At 36.1% G+C, this 19,959-nt stretch overlaps 1 protein-coding gene across 4 annotated transcripts in view; it reads left to right on the top strand.

Annotated features, from left to right (window-relative positions):
• dph6 (diphthamine biosynthesis 6) overlaps positions 1 to 19,959 on the top strand; it is a 300,181-nt gene that overhangs the window by 142,245 nt on the left and 137,977 nt on the right. For 3 of the 4 annotated variants that reach the window (XR_010018318.1, XM_063050727.1, XM_063050738.1), the window contains exons 10-12: positions 1,833 to 1,955; positions 2,574 to 2,703; positions 15,112 to 15,286. Coding sequence is in view for 3 of the 4 variants with exons in the window: in XM_063050727.1 (XP_062906797.1) it covers positions 1,833 to 1,955; positions 2,574 to 2,703; positions 15,112 to 15,286 (428 nt within the window). In the remaining variant the exon portion in view is untranslated. Of the gene's footprint in view, positions 1 to 1,832; positions 1,956 to 2,573; positions 2,704 to 15,111; positions 15,287 to 15,382; positions 15,502 to 19,959 lie in introns of those variants that run through there. The other variant, XM_063050745.1, reaches the window with a different exon arrangement.

Genomic DNA, 19,959 nt, shown 5'->3' with positions numbered 1-19,959 from the left:
TTTAAATTCCTTGGTATTATATTTCAGAGGATCTGTCCTGCGTCCAGCATGTAAGTGCCATTACAAAGAGTGCATAGCAGCACCTCTACTTTCTTAGATGTTTGTGAAGGTTCAGCATGTTATCTAAGACTTTGACAAACTTCTATAGATGCGAAGTAGAGAGTATACTGACTGGTTGCATCATAGACTGGTCTGGAAATACCGATGCCCTTAAACATAAACTCCTACAAAAAGTAGTGGGTATGGCCCAGTCTATCATGAGTAATGGAAATGCCTTACAGATTAGACAGTCTATAGCGAAGAGAAAAAGTAGATTAACATTCCAGATGAGCATGCACCAGAACTGTCCAGTTGTGATGCAAACTGGAAAAAATAGTTACCTGAAGTTATCCAATTTGATAGTGTGTTGCAAAGGGCTGCAAAGTGCTTTTAAATGAAGTACTGTTAGCTTATGTTAGCATCAAGTTTATGTTAGTCTCTGTTGGACTTTCAAGTACTGTCTCAAGATTGGAGCTGCTTTCTTCAGGAAGGATGTAATGAGACATTTGAACATGTTTTATGTGGTAAAATATTTTGATCGCTGTTCAAGAATCAGCAGATTTTTCAGCATCATTTGTTCACTTTATATCTGATTTTGATGGATGCTTCCTCTTCAAGGTGTTACAGGATATGGGGTACAGGTAAAATATGGAAGACCATACATCAGTTATCTCATTGATGAGGGAACCTGGTTTTTAAGGCTAAACTCCTTGTACGGGGGTCAGATATTAAAGGTGAATATTTTTGCAACTGCATCCATTAAAGTAGCAGCATAATTTGTTAGGATGAAGTTGAAAAAATTAGTTGACCATATATCTGCCGAGTTAAAGTGGAAACTATCAAACATCCTTCCAGAATTACCACAATATTGTATCAACGGGAATTGGTGACTGGCTTGGTCTCAGATACAGTTCAAACTCAGAATTGGCTTTTTAACTTTGAAGCATCTTCGGGGGTGTATTAATTGTCAAAGATATATACACTCTTCCTCTGAAATCCTCTTCCGAATTATAGTAGTTTATATTTAAGTCCTGACAGGTACGTTCATAACAAAGACATTCATCAAGTCTGTTAAATGTGCAAAGTTCTTAAACCATTGAGAAATAAATGGTATCAATAGAAATACATTAAATAAATAGCAATAGGTAAAAGTGCAATTAGAGGTTTGAAGCTATCACTGTAATATAGATACTATCTGCACAGAAATAACCTTTATTTCAGAGTCTTGTGGCTGTCACTGATGACGTGGTTCTGAGAAGACCTATATTTGGTTCCTGGTAGATGTTAAGTTATTTGATCTCAGAGGGTTAACAGTGGGTGTCCAATTATTCAAATTAGTTTACAGAAAGGGAAAACAGCAGTCAGAATTCCTGGCAAGAGTAAGCATAGAATTGGACGAATGCTAGATGACACTCTGCTGTTAACATTTACACTTGCATTGAGACGCTGTATTGCATACAAGTTAAATGATATTTCCATATGTGTTTAAATAGTACAACCTAAAATCTCAGATAAGGAGGCTTTTCTCATGAGCTGTCTTAGTACAAGTACACCTTTGCTACAAAATAAAATTTAAATACCAGTAAAATCAACAAATGCTTTGCAGCAACCTCACTGCACTTCTCCAGTTAATCTTGCAGAATGATCAGTTTTGTATGTGTGCCCTCGCATAAGCAGTACAGACTCTTCAGCTGCCCGATGAGGTCCTGCAGCATCCAAAATAATTTTCAGTGAAATCAATGTCATCCCTGCATTTGTTTTCTTGAATTAATTTGTGATTTATTTTCTTTCAGTAAAGTTAAATCATTGGTCTGGGAAAACGAAAAGTGGCTACCATTGGATTAGTGGGCCAACTTTTCCCATGGAAGGAAAAAGCATTAATGATGTGTCAAGGCAGTTATTTTCATTGTTACAAGGTAGTTCCTTTATAATTTTTATATTTTAACTGTTAAAAGTTATAGTAATCTGGTTTATTACAATTGTTTAAAAATTATTCAAATAATGCATTTCATCTAACAGGATTATAGAGGCAGGTTTGGAAATAGTCCTCAACATTAGAACGATATCTTGCTAAGATCAAACATCCTATTATCAGTGGGAAAAAAAACGCTTACAGCTGATTTTCCCCAAAGTAATGATGTATATGACTGATCTAGAGATACCGGAATATTTGAATTTGGCATAAGATACTGTATCACCTCTCTTTTGTTATGTTCTGTGGAATAACGATAATTATAATCACATTCTGGGAATTAGGGTAAAATGGTGCTAACACTTCAAGTCTTAACAAAATTGACATTTACAGCATAAATGGCTTATATGAAATAAAGATATATATCAGCATAAATACATTCTACATTTGCAGTGGCATTCTCCAATAGTGGTTTCTGTATTGCAGCATAAATGTTTAACAACATTGTTCCATCTTTCCAGATCAGAACAAAGAGAGAAAATAAATGTTATGTGGAAAGTTCCTTCAGAATATATTAATGTAAATTTTTGACTTGATTGAAGTTTGTTCTGTTTTATTGTAGTGGAATTGAAAATGAAAGATTACACGTTATCAGATATTATTCTGCTTCACCTGTATATAAAGGACATAACGGATTTTGGCACCATAAACTCAGTGTATCAATCCTACTTCAACCTAAACCCACCTGCAAGGTAATGGAAATGCTGCATAGGACCATTTTGACTGATGAATTTTACTATTTCATGAACATGAATACTCTTAGATTGCAAAATATTAACCAAGTTGAAAGGGACGTAAAACATTGCATCTTTCTAAATCATCCTTAAATCTGACAATCATGTATTCATGTATACAATTACTAGGCTACTCCCTATAAAATAGGTAATAAATTAATTTACTCTGACTTGTAACAATGTACAATGGGTTGTTTTCAGGATATTGAAAAACAGGTTCAATGTAACTAATCCTTTTACGATCAAAAGAAGAAAAATAAACAGAATAATGATGCAGAATGTTATTCTTGATCCTGCCTAAAACAAGAGCACAGTATTTCAGGAAACAGTATTTATTCTGATAAAAAGAGGCCATTCAGTCCCTCAATTCTATACCAATCCCATCAGTTTCAGTCACTTTATTTTCCTGTACCATGGCAGCTTATTCTTTATCATGCTTATTCTCATTCACTCTTTTTAAATTATTGAATAGCTTGTATTATATATGCCTTTACTGCTGTAAAGAAGTAGGGGAAACTGAAATCTGGCCTTAACCCCCCATATGAGCTTCCAAATTTCTAATGTCTGTCTGCTGCCAATTCAGATTTCCGGACATAGTTTGTGTAAAAGCTTGCTGTCAAAGGAACAGTAACAACAGATGTCTTGCTTATTATAGCTTTTGAAAAATAGATGTTAAGTTGATATTGCTGTCTTGATTTTCACCCAAAACATTGAAATGTTTCCTTCAATGAAAAAGTTTATGATTTCTGTCACTCCCAACATATTCCTAGCTCTTCAGAAGATACAGTCAGTATTATGCCACTTTTGCTATACATTACGCTCAGGGTAGCAACAATCCAATGTACCTCAGTATAAACTTGGCTCGGTCCCACTAGAAACAGAGAAAGCAGGACAGATATCTGAGGATGATACTGTTTTTCATTTCAAATCCGTACCATCTCAAAACAGCATCCAAAAAAAAAGAGTAGAACATACCAGAATCACCTATAAGACTTAAACTTTGAAATATAATACTATCCTCTTTTGAACACTGGTAAAATATTTTCAGTCTGTACTCACTACAAGTCTAAACATAAAAAGGTTTTTGAAAGTGAGCTGAGGTGCAATAACAGTTTCTTATTACTTAGAATGGAAATAATTCCAATTTTTTTTTTAAGATTTCATGGTTCGCTGAAGCAAGTTCAAGCATTGAGAAAATGATCCACCAAGGCACTAACAACAATGGCTTTGCTCATCTATTTTTTTTCTCTTTCCTTGGTTTTGTGAATGCCTTTATAGTTAATGGGGAAAACAGTCTTAGATATAGAAAGTAAGCTTAGCCAGAATTAAAAAGGATAAAATAAAGATTATGACCATAAGGTACAGGAGCAGAAATAGGCCATTTGGCCCTTTGAGTCTGCTCCACCATTTCAAAGGTTTCAAAGGTACATTTAATGTCTGAGAAACATATACAAATATACATACTGAAATTCTTTTTCTTCACAACTATCCACAAAAACAGAGGAGTGCCCCAAAGAATGAATGACATTTAAATGTTAGAACCCCAAAGCTCCCCTCAGCTCCCCCCTTCCACGCATAAGAAGCAGCAAAGCAACGATCACCCCTCCCCATCAGCAAAAAAAAAGCATCAGCACCCCCCACCGAGCACTCAAGCATGTAGCAAAGCATCAATAAAGGCACAGACTTACAGTAACCCAAAGACTACTCGTTCACCTGGTATTCAACATACCACAGGCTCTCTCTCTCTCTCTCTCTCTAATAATGGAAAAAGAGGTGTCTCCGTTTAACAGCAAGAGCGGAGACATAACAAACAACTCACTGATTTACAATGTTAAAAGTCTGCTGCATTGCTTTTTCCAAGCTCTGTGCCCAAAGAACTCTGGTCTCTGGGCACACAGCCAGAGATCTTCCATCTCCCATGAAGCACTGATTTCCTGCACAGGCACCGACCTCAAGTCAGCCCGCCTCCAGAGCCACAAAATCCCAAAACTCCGAAGGCGAGCTAAGCCACATCCTTGGTATATCAAATAATGGCCAGTTGTGAGAACATGAGAGCGGGTCCTATTCCTGCAAAGAACTGAAGTCAGGGTCTTCAAAAGAAAGGGAAAAATAGAGATATTAAGGATAGAAATAGAGCTGTTTCCGAAGATGCAAGCAAAGAAGTTGTCGTTAGGCACCATTGTCTCTCCTAAACTCTGCCCTCATGGCTAATCCAATTCCCTCACAGATCCAGTCTCCTGCCTTCTCCCCATAACCGTTCATGCCCTGACTCATCAAGAATTTATCAACCTTTGCATTAGGTATACCCTGTGATTTGGCCTCCACAACGAATTCCATAGATTGACTGCTAACTGGCTAAAGAAATTCCTCCTCATCTCCATTCAAAATGGACGTCCCTCTATTCTGAGTCTGTGCCCTATTTCCCCCACCATATGAAACATCCTCTCCACATCCACTCTGTTGAGGCCTTTCAACATTTGATAGGTTTCAATGAGATCTCTCCTAATTATTCTAAATTACATTGAGTACAGATCCAGAGCCATAAAACACTGCTCATGTGGTAAGCCGTTCAATCTTGGAATCATTTTCATGAGCCTCTTTTGAACCCTCTCCAAAGTCGGCTCATCCTTTCTTAGACAGGGACTCAAAATTGCTTAGAATTCTCCATGTGAGGTCTTACCAGTGCCTTATAAAGCCTCAACATTACATCCTTGGTTTTATATTCAAGTCCTCTCAAAATGAATGCTAACATTGTATTTGCCTTCCTCACCACTGACTCAACCTACAAGTTAACCATCTGGGAATCCTGCACGAGGATTCTGCAGTCCCTTTGCTCCTCAGATTTTTGAATTTCCTCTCCATTTAGAAAATAGTCGGGAGACTTCCGGTAGCGCTCATGGAGTGAAGTCGTGTTCTTGACTCGCTCCATTACCTCTGAGTTTTTTCTCTCTATGGTCAGCTATACTTTAATTAACTATTAAGGCATCAATTTTTACAATACTTTGAATTAAACTGAATTCTCTGACAATTGGATGATACTGAGATCGGCTATGTCTAAGAACGGGAAAGACGGCAAGGATGGTAAACCTCCGGTTAAACCGAAAGCTACGGATCTCCCTCCGACTGAATCACCGGTGACTTTGAAAGCGATAGCGGAGTTAATTCAGAGGGAAATTTCAACCTCTGTTAGGGAGATGATTCGTACAGAAATTGTGGGCTTTGTTAAAGACCTGATTCATACGGAAATCTCAACTAAGTTCCAGAAAATTGCCGATTTAATTGATAAGATGCAAACATGTATTGCGGAACATCAGTCGGCTATATCTGATCTTCAAAAATCCGCGCAACAAAGTGAGCTTAAGATGGGGAAAATCGAAGAAACAATTAATGTAATGAAGAAGAAACTTGACTTTTTGACTTTTAAAAACTCTGACTTGGAATCTAGAATGCGACGGCAGAATTTACGAATGATTGGCGTCAGGGAAGCCGTGGAAGCTAACAACCCTATGAAATATTTCTCCCAACTTTTAAAAGATGCATTCCCTACTGTATTTCCTGACCAACCACCGCTACTGGATCGTGTTCACAGAATCCCATCATACTCGTCTAGGTCAGATAGACCTAGGCATGTTATCTTACGTTTTCATTACTTTCAAGACAAGGAGAGACTGTTTCGATTCGCTCGATCTAAAGGTTTCATTGATTTTTCGGATCTTAAGTTCCGATTCGTGGAAGATTTCAGTAAACCAATCTGGGACCAACGGGTCCGTTACAGATCCGTGATGTCGGAATTCTATAAGATGGATTTAAGACCAGCGCTGCTGTACCCTGCACGTCTAAGGATTCGCATGTTAGATGGAGCCCTTCGTTTTTTTGATTCTCCATCGGATGCCCAGAGTTATCTGGATCAACTTTCATCTTCAACATCTTAATTGCCTTTTTTTTAATTTTCTCCGTTGATCGGAGGCTGTGAATTGGTTGGTTTTAACTTTTCTGTGCCCTATTTGGGCAGAAAAGTTTACTTTCGATTTCTTAATATGGCTGCTAAACTTTCTTTTTAACTGCGTCATTTCTTTCTTTTAGGGGATTCTGGGTGGTTACTTCCCTTTTGTCATCTTACGTATTTCCTGTGCGGCCTTAAATTTTGTAGTTTTTTTTTAAATTTTATTCTGTTTTGCTTTTTATAATCATTTTATGTTAATAATCCTATTTTTTTTGTTGCTGTGTCTATTCATGAGTTTGAGGTTTATTGTGGTTTTTTTTTTAATATATACTTTCCGGCTTTTGTTCTGTTCTGTGTGTATTTTAATTGAGCTAACTTTTTTTTACTTATTTTTTTACTGTTTTACAATTAGCTGATCCTTTTCATATTTATACCTTTTTTTTAGGGAGCGTATACCGGAAGTCATGGGGGTAGTTTTAGCGCTTGCTTCTTTCTGGCGGGTCTGCTTTAGATTTCGCCTTGGGGTCTTGGGGTGGGGGGTGGTGGGAGGGGCTTCACGTTTTAGTTTGTTTCTCTTTGGGCTATATACATTATTGAAGTATTGGTTGCGTCCTTTTCCCCGGTATCTTTTGTATGTTCTGTTTCCTCTCCGGGTTTGTGGGTCGCGCCTATTGTCAATCCTCCTTGTTATGGGTTGACTTTAGGATTTATGGAGTCTATTATTAATTTTGTCTCCTGGAATACTAATGGTCTTAATCATCCTATTAAAAGGAAAAAAGTTTTTAAAGTGTTCCGGAGACTTAAAGCACAAATTTTATTTTTACAAGAGACCCATGTACGGAGGGGGGACAGACTACGTTTTTTCAAATTCTGGAAGGGACAACAATTTCATTCGAACTCCAATGCTAAGATTCGAGGCGTCTCTATTTTTATAGACTCCTCAGTTACTTTTATACAACAGGATATTATCTCTGATCCGAATGGTAGATTTTTATTGGTTAGTGGTTTACTATTTAATAAAAAAGTAGTTTTGGTTAATGTTTATGCTCCTAATATGGATTGTCCGGAATTTTATAAATCATTGTTTGATCAGTTTCCGAATTTGAACGAGTTTTCATTGATTTGGGGCGGAGATCTTAATACCTGTTTATCTCCAGCTTTGGACCGTTCGGCTCCTTTACGGACTTTACCTAATAAATCTGCAAATTTGATTAATTTTTTCCTTTCTGATTCTGGGTCGACGGACATTTGGCGTTTTCTGCATCCTCAGGAAAAAGATTTTTCCTTCTTTTCACATGTTCATCATTCCTATTCAAGAATTGATTATTTTTTCATTGATTCTCGTCTCATTCCTTCAGTGATTAAATGTGATTATGATTCTATAACCATTTCGGATCATGCTCCACTTAAGCTTTCTATTAAAATTATGGCCAATATACCAAACAATAGACAATGGCGTTTTAATTCGCTGTTGCTTCAGGACTCGGACTTTGTTAATTTTATGAATGAACAGATTGAGCTTTTTTTTACAATTAACCATACAGAAGATATTTCGGTTAACACTCTTTGGGACACTTTTAAAGCCTATATTCGGGGTCAGATTATTTCGTATTCCGTTGCTTTGAGGAAGAAACAGAAGCAGGAGGAGATGGCAATTGTGGACAAGATTAAAGAAATTGATAAGAAATATGTTATGGCTCCTTCTGAGGAGCTATACAAACAAAGAACTGAACTTCAAATGGAACACAGTTTACTACTCTCGTCCTCGATTGTAAACCAATTAAAGAAAACAAGAAGTGATTTTTATGTTCACAGTGATAAAATTGGCAAGCTGCTGGCTAATCAATTGAAATCTAATTATGTTAAATCTCAAATCAATCAGATTTATAACCAAAATGATCGATTGATATTGGATCATGTGGGGATTAATCAAACCTTTTGTGATTTTTATTCTTCTTTATATCAATCAGAGTCTCCTCGAGATTCTAAATATATGAATGATTTTTTAGATAAGTTAGACTTCCCTCAGATTTCACAGGATATGTCTTCTTTATTAGATACTTCCATTACAATGGATGAGATTAAGAATGTTATTTTTTCTATGAATCTGGGGAAAGCTCCTGGCCCTGATGGGTTTACCGTTGAATTTTATAAATGTTTTGCTTCTTTATTGATTCCTTGGCTCTATAAGGTTTTTGAGGCTTCTTTGAAACTTGGTAAACTTCCGGAATCTTTTAATAGAGCATCAATTTCTTTAATACTAAAGAAGGATAAAGACCCTGCTCAATGTGCATCTTATAGACCAATATCTTTATTAAATGTTGATTCTAAAGTTTTTTCTAAGTTATTAGCAAATAGACTAGAAAAAGTACTTCCTTCTATTATTTCGGAAGACCAAACGGGTTTTATTAAAGGTCGTTACTCTTTTTATAATATTCGTACATTGTTAAATATCGTTTATACTCCCTCACAAAATGTTCCTGAGTGTGTTATTTCTTTAGATGCCGAGAAAGCTTTTGATAGAGTAGAATGGCCTTATTTATTTAAGGTGCTTGAAATGTTTAATTTTAGCTTGAAATTTATATCCTGGATTAAACTGTTATATCACTCCCCTGTAGCCTCGGTTCGTACTAACTCCTTAAACTCACCTTTTTTTCCTCTCTTTCGTGGTACTCGACAAGGCTGTCCTCTTAGTCCCCTATTATTTGATATTGCATTAGAACCTCTTGCAATTGCTATTCGAGAATCTTCAAATATTACTGGGATAACTCGGGGATTAAAGTCCCATAAATTATCACTCTATGCTGATGATTTACTTTTATATATTTCTAATCCTGAGAGATCCATTCCTGCTGTTTTAGAGTTATTAGCACAATTTGGTCTTTTCTCAGGTTATAAATTAAATCTTAGTAAGAGTGAACTTTTTCCGATTAATAAACATCTTCCCTTATATTATAAATTTCCATTTAAATTGATTAATAATTACTTTTCATATCTTGGGATTAAAATTACTTGTAAACATAAAGATTTATTTAAGACTAACTTTTTACCATTAATAGACCATATTACTCAACTTTCATCTAAATGGTTTCCCTTATATTTAACTTTGATTGGTCGTATTAATGCAGTTAAGATGTTTTTTTTGCCAAAATTTTTATATGTGTTTCAGGCATTACCAATTTTCGTTCCTAAATCTTTTTTTGATAAAGTTGACTCTAAAATTTCTTCATTTATTTGGCAGAATAAGAATCCGAGACTGGGTAAAATACATTTACAGAAAGCTAAGAGAGATGGAGGTTTAGCATTACCTAACTTTAGATTTTATTATTGGGCTATTAATATTCGACATATGAAATTTTGGTTACTTGACCGGGACATACTATCTATTCCTAAATGGGTAGCATTGGAATTACAATCTGTTCAGGGTTATACACTTGGTTCTATTTTAGGTTCCTCTCTTCCTTTTGATTCGAAACGCCTTAAGCAGGTCTCTAACCCGATAGATGCTTTGCGCATTTGGTTTCAATTCAGAAAATTTTTTGATCTTAATCAATTCGGGTTAGCGATTCCTATTTTAGGTAACATATTTTTTCCTCCCTCTTTTACGGATCGCGCTTTTCAAACTTGGAAGACTAAGGGTATTTTACGGTTTTTGGATTTATTTTTAGATGGTTCCCTTATGTCTTTTGAACAATTATCTAATAAATATAACTTATCAAGAATACATTTTTTTAGATATTTACAAGTTAGAAATTTCCTAAGTACTATACTTTCTTCCTTTCCAATGCTTCCTCCTATATATATTTTAGATTCGATAATTAACCTTAATCCATGTCAGAAAGGTGCATCGGCTATGATTTATAATATTATTATGAAACTTAGGAAAGCTCCATTTGATAAGATTAGGGTAGATTGGGAACAGGAATTGGGGCTTACCATTTCTGTGGATGATTGGGGGCAGATTTTACAATTAGTTAATACTTCCTCTATTTGTGCTAAACATTCCCTAATTCAATTTAAAGTGGTTCATAGAGCACATATGTCCAAAGATAAGTTAGCGCGTTTTTACTCGCATATTAATCCTTTCTGTGATAGATGTTCGGGGCAGATAGCCTCTTTAACTCATATGTTTTGGTCTTGCCCTACTTTGGAAACTTTTTGGAGAGATATTTTCAATATTATTTCTAAGGTATTAAATATAGATATCTCTCCTCACCCTATTACTGCTATCTTTGGACTACCTAAAATTTCTAGTAATCTTTCCCCTTCAGCCCGTAGAATGATTGCATTTCTTACTTTAATGGCGAAAAGATGTATTTTACAACATTGGAAAGAGCTTAATGCTCCAACTACCTTTTTTTGGTTTTCTCAGACGATTTTATGTTTGAATCTGGAGAAAATTAGAAGTAACCTTTATGATTCTTCATTTAAATTTGAACAGATTTGGGGACCTTTTATTCGATATTTTCATTTAATGTAATATTTACCCTTCTTGTTTTTTCTTCATTGTTTTAATGGAGGTCGGGATTGAGGACGTGATTTTAAGTTTAACTCTGTTTGGTTTCAAGTTAGCCCATTGCTTTGCTTTGCTTTTAGTTAGTTGCACGGTGGGTTTTTTTTTTGGGGTTTTTTTTTCTTTTTTTTCCATTGATATATATAAAATCTAGTATACTATTATGTTATCTTGGTTTCTTATGCTTAAATTACATTGTTTGTAGTATTTTCTTTTTGGTATTGTTATCTTTTGGAATTTTATTATACTTTAACATTGTATTAATGTTTATATGGCTTACCTTTTTTGTATACTTACTCAATAAAAAGATTTAAAAAGAAAGAAAGAAAGAAAATAGTCTACCCTTTTATTCCTTCTGCCAAGGTGCATAACCATACACTTCCCAACACTGTTTTCCATCTGCCACATCTTTGCTCATACTCCTAAGCTGTCAAGTCCTTCTGTATCCTCTCTGCTTCCTCAAAAATACTGCCTTTCCACCTATCTTCATATCATCGTCAAACTTGGCCAACAATTCCATCATCCTAATCATCGAAATGTAGTGTAAAAAGAATCAGTCCCAACACAGACCCCTGTGGAACACCACTCATCACTGGCAGCTAACCAGAAAAGACTCTTTATTCCCACTATTTGCCTCCTGCTAATCAGCCAATGCTCTATCAATGCTTGTATCTTTCCTGTAATACCATGCGATCTTAACTTGTTTAGCAGCTGCATGTGTGGCACTTTGTCAAAACCATCTGAAAATGAATGTACTCAACAACCACCAATTCTCGCTTATCTGTCCTCCTTGTTATTTCCTAAAAGAATTCCAACAGATTTGTCAGGCACAATTTTTCCTTAATGAAACCATGCTGATTCGGCCTTTTTTTATCATATGCCTCCAAGTACCATGAAACCACATCCTTTACAATCAAATCCAACATCTTCCAAGCCACTGAGGTCAGACTAACAGGCTTATAATTTCTGCCTCTCTCCCTTCTTGAAGAGTGGAGGTGATTTAACTACTTTCAGACTTTTCAGTTTCCTCAGCACCTTCTCCCTAGTAATGGCAACTTCACGCACTACTGCCCCCTGACACTCTTAAACTTGCAACATACTGCTAGTGTCATCCACAGTGAAGACTGATGCAAAATATTTATTCAGTTCGTCAACCATTTCCTTATCCCTCATTGCTACCCTTCCAGCATCAGGTTCCATCGGTCTGATATCTACTCCCTCATCTCTTTTATTCTTTTCATATTTGAAGATACTTTTATTTTTTTCTACCTAGAGTTTACTTTCATAAGCTTTCTCATTTTTAGCTTTACAGTGTTGGAGAATTTAACTCTTGATGAAAAGTTTTAGGCAGTGCATTTTGAAAAAGTTTCACTGTTAGCTGCTTTGAGAAACGCATTTACTTCATGCTCTGCAATGCAGTTTGTGCTGTCTTATTTGTTGTTGACCATGAGGTGATAAGATTTTTATGTAGGTTCATGGATTTTCTTTTTTCACTAATTTAGGTATTTCATAGACACAAGCAATTAAAATTTTATGCAATGAAAGCAATTGATCCTTTTAGCATGATGCAGGTCTCTGAAAGTGTATGTATGTGTATATGTGTGTGTGTGTGTGTGTGTAAAAAAAAATGAACCATTGTTTTTAATGAGTATGAATCCATTAGTTCCCAGTAACTTTATCAAACAATACGACTGTATATCATTAGATAGCCTGATGGGCAAAATGCCTAATAAAAACAAAGGATGAAACAATTTTTTTTGTTTCAAACATCAGACGTGCATTTATGTGAGAAGGTGTTATTTAATCCGGGATCAATGTTGGGAAGTTCTTAAACTATAGATGTGTCTAGGCTCTTCTTGTATATGTATGTGTGTGTATATATATTTTTTTCTCTCACCACTTTGTAGGTGGTGGGTATATATACTTTTCCCTCAATCTTGGGTCCTCTACGAGAGGTCTGGGAGCTTGAACATTCGACACAGCATCCTTGCTGTTCCGTGTGGTCTTCTGGACCGAGATTCTCAGATATTGTTCCCGGAATTTGTTGGAGCCACTCTCCCAGTCCAGGTGTTACAGCACCAAGTGCTCCTATCACCACTGGGATTATTCTGGCTTTAACCTTCCACATGCTTTCTCTCTGCTGTTTCAAGTCCTGGTATTTCTCCAGCTTCTCATTCTTTCTTCCTGATGTCACCGTCATTTGGGATTGCCACATCTATGACTATTGTTTTCTTCAGTTCCTTGCCCAGTATTACTATGTCTGGTTAGTTGGCCAATACTTGCTTACCAGTCTGTATTTGGAAGTCCCAGAGGATCTTAGCTCTGTTATTCTCCACTACCTTCTCAGGTGTTTCCCATAGAATGCTCGAATTTATAAACAGCGGCCCAGAGTTCAAAGATAGGGAAGCTATGTTGGACCTGTATAAATCATTGGTTAGGCCACAGTGGAAAAATAGCACCTAGACCTTTGGGAAGAATGAGGAAGTCAGAGGCAAGGTACAGAAATAAATAATAAGACAGATTCAGGAATGGAGGATTTAAGCCGTTAATGGTTCAACTGCAGAAGGTGAAATTTAACTTGACTAAACAAAGAAGAAAAAGAGGTTTCATAAAGATATGAATTCATTGTTGGGTTAGTTGGAGGGAGGCTATTCCCATTTGTGATAACTGGGGACCCACTGAAGTTTTAGGCGGCAAAATGAAAAAGAGGGATGTGTGAAAAAACTCTTTTGTGCAGGAAGTAATGATAACATGGTCCTCACAGCTTGTACCTGTGGTGGAAGGAGAGGTCAGGAAAAAAAATTGGATCAACACTTGGAAGGAAAATAAATTGGAAGGCTCTGGAGAAAGAGTGAAAGAATCGGACTGCTATTACAGACACTGTCACAGATTCCAAGGTTTCCTTATGTACTGTAACAATTCTGTGATACATTATCAATTTAAAAGATTTACAGATGAAATTAAAATATGTATTCTGTACAATCATGCATTAATTCTTGATGCACTGTTAACATTGACTCTCAGCTACAAAGCAAAGAGGGAAAGGGATTCTTTCTGGAAAATGTCTTAAAATAAGAGGACTATGATAGCACATGTAATATAAGACCATAAGAGTCTCCTCTGCTATTTCCCTCCAATCTGCTGCCTTCTCCTTTATCTCTTCATGCCCTGACTAATCAGGAATCAATCAACCTCTGCCTTATGTATAGCCAATGACTTGGTATCCACAACTGCCTGTGGCAACAACTTCCACAGATACACCACTCTCTGGCTAAAGAAGTTTCTCCTCTTCTCCATTCTAAATGGACTTCCCTTTATTCTGAGGCTGTAGCCTCAGGTCTTAGACTCACCCAACACAACAAAACATGATCTTCTCATCCACTATATTGAGGCCTTTCAACATTCGAAAGGTTTCATTGAGATCTCCCCTCATTCTTCTGAATTCCAGTGAGTACAGGCCCAGAATCATCAAATGCTCCTCATATGATAAGCCTTTCAATCCTGGAATCATTTTCATGAACCTCTTTTGAACCCTCTGCAATGTCAGCACATCCTTTCTTAGATAAGAGGCTCAAAACTGCTCACAGTACTCCGATTGAGGCTTCACCAGTGCTTTATAAGGCCTCAACATTACATCCTTGCTAACATCACATTTGCCTTCCTCAGTACCAACTCAACCTGCAAATTAACCTTTGTGGAATCCTGCATAACAACTCTCAAGTCCCTTTGCACCTCAAATTTTTGAATTTTCTCTCCATTTAGAAAATAGTCTGTGCTTTTATTTCTTCTACCAAAGTACATGACCATACACTTCCTGACACTGTATTCTCAACACAATATTTTGGAACTATTGAAAGTTCAAACAGTCCACAAAGTTACCCTGTATTAAATCGTCCCTGTGTTTTTCTAGGGTTTGTGTGGAAGTCCCATTACCTGATGGAATATTGCTTCAAGTTGATTGCCTTTTACACAAAAATGAATCAGCTTCCCAAGATGTAACAAAACAGCAAAAGGAGGTTATGCATGTTCAGAGTATTTCACATTGGGCACCTGCTAACATAGGACCTTACAGTCAGTCAATAAAGGTAAGCAATGATACTGGATAAAAAGTCACAAGTTAAGCAAGGAATCATGTTCCAATACTATTGTATACTGAAGACCAGCATTGTTTTTAATTGCAGTAAGAACCTTCTCTTCAGAATGATTCTATTATTCGATGATGCAAACTCAAAGCACCAAGAACCATGTTTTTTTAGGAACAGAACATCTCAACTCTGATAGCTAATTTCCTCAGTTGCCTGAAGCTATTGATAGTCCTATAGGGAGGTAGGGACTGCTGCTAAATGTATTGGAAACCATGAGAGAAAATCATACCTTTATAAATGTGTGTACTGTGCTGGAACAAGGCTGATGGCAGCAATGCAAAATTACCATTTATTTGTAATAATGTTTAAGTAATTTGAGTCATTAAACTAGTTCTTGTTTCTAATATGTAATATTATACACTGCTGTGACAGTGAAAATATTTATTGACAGAGCTTCTCACAGCTGTCTCTTCTGTTTGGTTCTTGCTACCTGGAGGCTGAAATCTGTTAATAAAGCCCACTTAGGTGCAGAATCATCAGTCAGCTGATTTTTCAAGGAGTGTTGCCATTTTTATTCCCTTGTTTTTCTCCCACATCATTGTGTAATAAGGTATTGACTATAGAGCTTTTATGAAACACAGAAAGTGGCATGGAATACTAGAGTTTTATTTTACTTTCAGTTGTTCCCAAATAGTAAGGAGTTCTGCATCACAGATCCATTATAAACAGAACTAAGAATATGTAAAACACAATTAGGTCTTTTTAACAAAAATACATCTAGGAGAGACATGATTTCAAGTCTCCCCTAGAATGAGCTAGATTTCAAGCCAAGAAACCTGGAGGTGAAAGAATTTCAGCTGTACGCTATCTAGTTTTAGACTTGTGAAACAAGCTCTTTCTTTTGAAATGAAACTGATAGAATAATGATTTTTGTATTTTAGTAATCACAGGAGAATATTTTGCCTAAAGCTTCAGTTGTAATTATTGTAGAGAATTATAATTTATAGCTCATTAATTTTTGTTATTAAATATTTAGTCAATTTTTTTCATGTTTGTTCCCCTTTGATAGTCAATAAAATTGACGATAAATTAGCAACGCTTATTGACACTAAAGCTGATTTTGATGTGCTCTATCAAGAATTGCTCTGTTTTGAGTGAAACTGTGTCAGAACTATCAGTTTAATTTGCCAGTAGAAATGTCTTTCTCAGTTATCAGTAGAAGATAATTAGCCGAGGATCAGCAGAGCAGAGTATAAGGAGGGTTATAAGGTTTTGTGCTGAAATACTGTACTCTGTGTACAGATCAATTAGGACGCTTAACTTCATTTATAGTACGACAAAATTAATCCCATAAAAATGAGTGATCTCAGAGGAGTCAGTTGTCAGCTTCTAGCAGGATCACTTTGCCATAATCTATTAAAAAGCAGCTTTTATCAATGCTTGCCTTTGTCATATTTTATGGATTTTTTCCATAAACACTGCCTATACTTCATAAATGTCTCAATTTTCTAGTCTATTAACATGACTTCAAAAGCAATTGATAAAAGGACAGTGCATGCATGAAATAATACACCAATAATTTGAGGTGCTAAAGGCAATAACAGTGGTTAAACATCTTCACATGGCTTGTGAAGTAAAACAGCACTAGAATATAACTCATTGCCTGTTGACTAAAAGGGATTAATCAAATTAATTGGAATTGTAAGGAGATCTATTCCTGCAAACTCTAAAATATTTTGTTTGGCTTCATTAAATTTTGTTTTAAAAGCAAGAGTAGAAAGAAAATCTGCAAATCCAATTGCCTTTCTTCAAATGGGCAATACTGTAGCATAGCAGTTAGTGCAACCCTTTACAGTGCTAGCGATCGCAGTTCAATTCCTGCCACTGTCTGTAAGGAGTTTGCACATTCTTCCTGTGGCAGTGTGGGTTTCCACAAGGTGCTCTGGTTACCTTCCAAATTCCAAAGGTGTACACTTTGGTAAGCTGAGGGCATGCTACATTAGCATCAGAAGCACCAGGCTGCCCCCCAGCACATCCTTGGGCCTTGTTGGTCATTGCTGCAATCGACCCATTTTACTGTATGTTTCAAAGAACTTGTGACAAGTAAAGCTAATCTCTTTTTTTATTCTCTTTCTTGGAAAATGGTTTGTGAAATCAGTATTTTGGTATTTTTTTCATGTGAGCAAGAGAATGCAAATAATTGTGCATGTTTTGCAGCAGTTAAAAGTAAAGAAAAATAAATCTGTGGCTCAGATAAACTCTTCTCAGGCTTGCAGGTGGGTACAGGTATCGATTTTAACTGACATTTCGATGACGAACTCTGCCATCTTCATCAGGGCAAAGTATGTCATTGAAACATCGGTTGAAATTGATACCTGCACCTAGCTGGAAGCCCATGAAGAGTTTATTTGTCATATACGCCAGGAAAGCACTAGATACTTTTTCAAATCTATTGCTATTTAATTTGTAGCATTGAGTCAGCTATAATCTATAATTAATTGTTAGATTGCCTATGTACAATAAAAATCTGAATAAAACCAATTTTTTAAAGAAGTATGAAATTCTGCGATATGGTTGCAAACCTTATCAATAGTTCATGGTCCTATTGTTTTTTAAATGTTCTGCTTAGTTTACTGAATTTTGCCACATGGCATTAGGAAGGATGCTAAATGGATATCCAGCTAATATCCAAAGAATGTGATTTTGACATGTTCAGTGCATCTGTGAAATAGAAGTATGGCAAATGGGTACACCATTTTTTAAAAATGTTCATATACTCTATGGCTGATACTCAACTAAAATGAATGCAGATAACTCACAAAATTAAAAAGCAGCAGACATGTCTTATGCCAATGAATTTTAAGATTTATTTTTGTAAAGATGAAGTATTTCGATTTTAATTAGAATGATCTGAAGTAGAAGCTACTTAAGCATTGTCCCATTTCCTTCAGCTCTTTCAGATAAAGAAATGAAACAGATGAATAATAGTACATAAATAAACAATGTTAATCTTTTAGACTGATAAAATACACTCTCGTCTCTAAATATAAAAAGGTTATAACACTAGGATGGCCATTTGGTTTTGGCAGCATTGATGCTCCATGCAGATAAACTAATTGTACTTATCTGCTCTTTTTTTTATTCTTTCACCATCTGTTTTTCTTCAATCACCTATGAGGTCTAATTTTGAAAATTGGCACGTTTTCAGTCAGCCAGCAAGAGTAGCAGCAAGGATCACAGCTTCATAACTTCATAAAAGGTTTTCTTCAACTCCATGTTCTAAATCTCTTCCATTTGATTTCCTAAGTTTTGTCCTTTCTGCTATTGGAAATGGTTGCCTCATAATTCTGTCATATGAATATCCTCATTTCTGGGAATACAGTAGTTTAGTGATTCAAATTATGCCAGTCTAGAAATTAGGATGGACATTTTCCATACTAATTGTCCTTGTATAAAAAAATCCATTTCTGCTATCTGAAACCATATAATGATGTCTATCATTTAGAGTGTCTACAGGAAATAATCTACACTTGTCATTGGTCGCTCACAACCCAAACAGGTTTTCAAATTTCTTGCCATGTTCGTAGATTAAAAGGAGCATCCAGCCGAACTAGTATAATACAGTACAAACCCCCAGGTATTGAACTTGTCTCCCTCGACTCCAATTGCAACCTTTATATAAGTCTGAGGCCTTGTGCATTATTGAATTTTCAATTAGTAACCCCATGGTCAAAATGGTTGTTGGTGTCTGTGCAGTGACTAAGTCATATGCCTCTGTGGACGAGCTGTTGCCGTTCAGTGTATGTCACTCTTTCGTCATTATGAGCATCTCTATGATTATGATGCATTGTCTGGGTTCCAGTGCAGAAAGTGCCCCTGTGTGTCATACATAGCCATTCCTCAGGTTGCATAAGTGGTCTGTTCCTGAGAGCTGTCTGTAGGCCAATTTCTCCATAATCAGAAGTGCCCAGTTTCTAAAGTAACCTGTATCACATCAGCCATGTGCATTTGCTATGATTCCTTCATTTTATTGTATAATCACCCAGGCACAGTCCATCATTAAACTATTCAGATACTATCTAGTCATTAATGAATATCCTGAAATATTTTATTATTAAGTTTACAACCTTGAAATGTCCATTAAAATGTTTGAGAAATTTGCATACAATCAGATGTCCGTAGTTAGTTTTTGCAGAGAGTTGCCAAATTATCTTGAATCACTGCAGCCCATGTGTTGATGCTTTGTGGAACTGCTTTTATAATTGAATGGCTTGTTAGACTGCTGCAGACAGCTTATCAAATGCATTGCGTTGGATGAGAAATACAGGTGCAGCAGATTTTTCATTAGATTGTCATGATAAAGATTATATTGAAGTGCACAGATTAAATTGGTATTTGGGGTCCATATGGTCTTGTATTTTTGTATATTTTCAAAGAAGTCATCTTGTTGTGTTCAGAATCTCTTGTTTTAAGATGACAATAAAATTGGAACTACTTCAGTAGTCCATGTAGGAAGTATTCCAATCTGGCTTTCGATCCATCTGCCAAAAGATTCATGATTTCATCCAGCCTGAGACCAAGCAGATCATGTTTAATGCTGTAAAGCAGCATATTGTATTCAGTTCGCTAAATATTTGCTTTGGGCTATAGTTGGGTTTAATAAAAATGGTGCT

Source organism: Mobula hypostoma, chromosome 1 (assembly GCF_963921235.1).
Source record: "Mobula hypostoma chromosome 1, sMobHyp1.1, whole genome shotgun sequence".
Lineage (NCBI taxonomy): Eukaryota > Metazoa > Chordata > Chondrichthyes > Myliobatiformes > Myliobatidae > Mobula > Mobula hypostoma.
The sequence above is the reverse complement of the archived record's forward strand: the minus strand, read 5'-3'. Positions and strand labels throughout refer to the sequence as shown.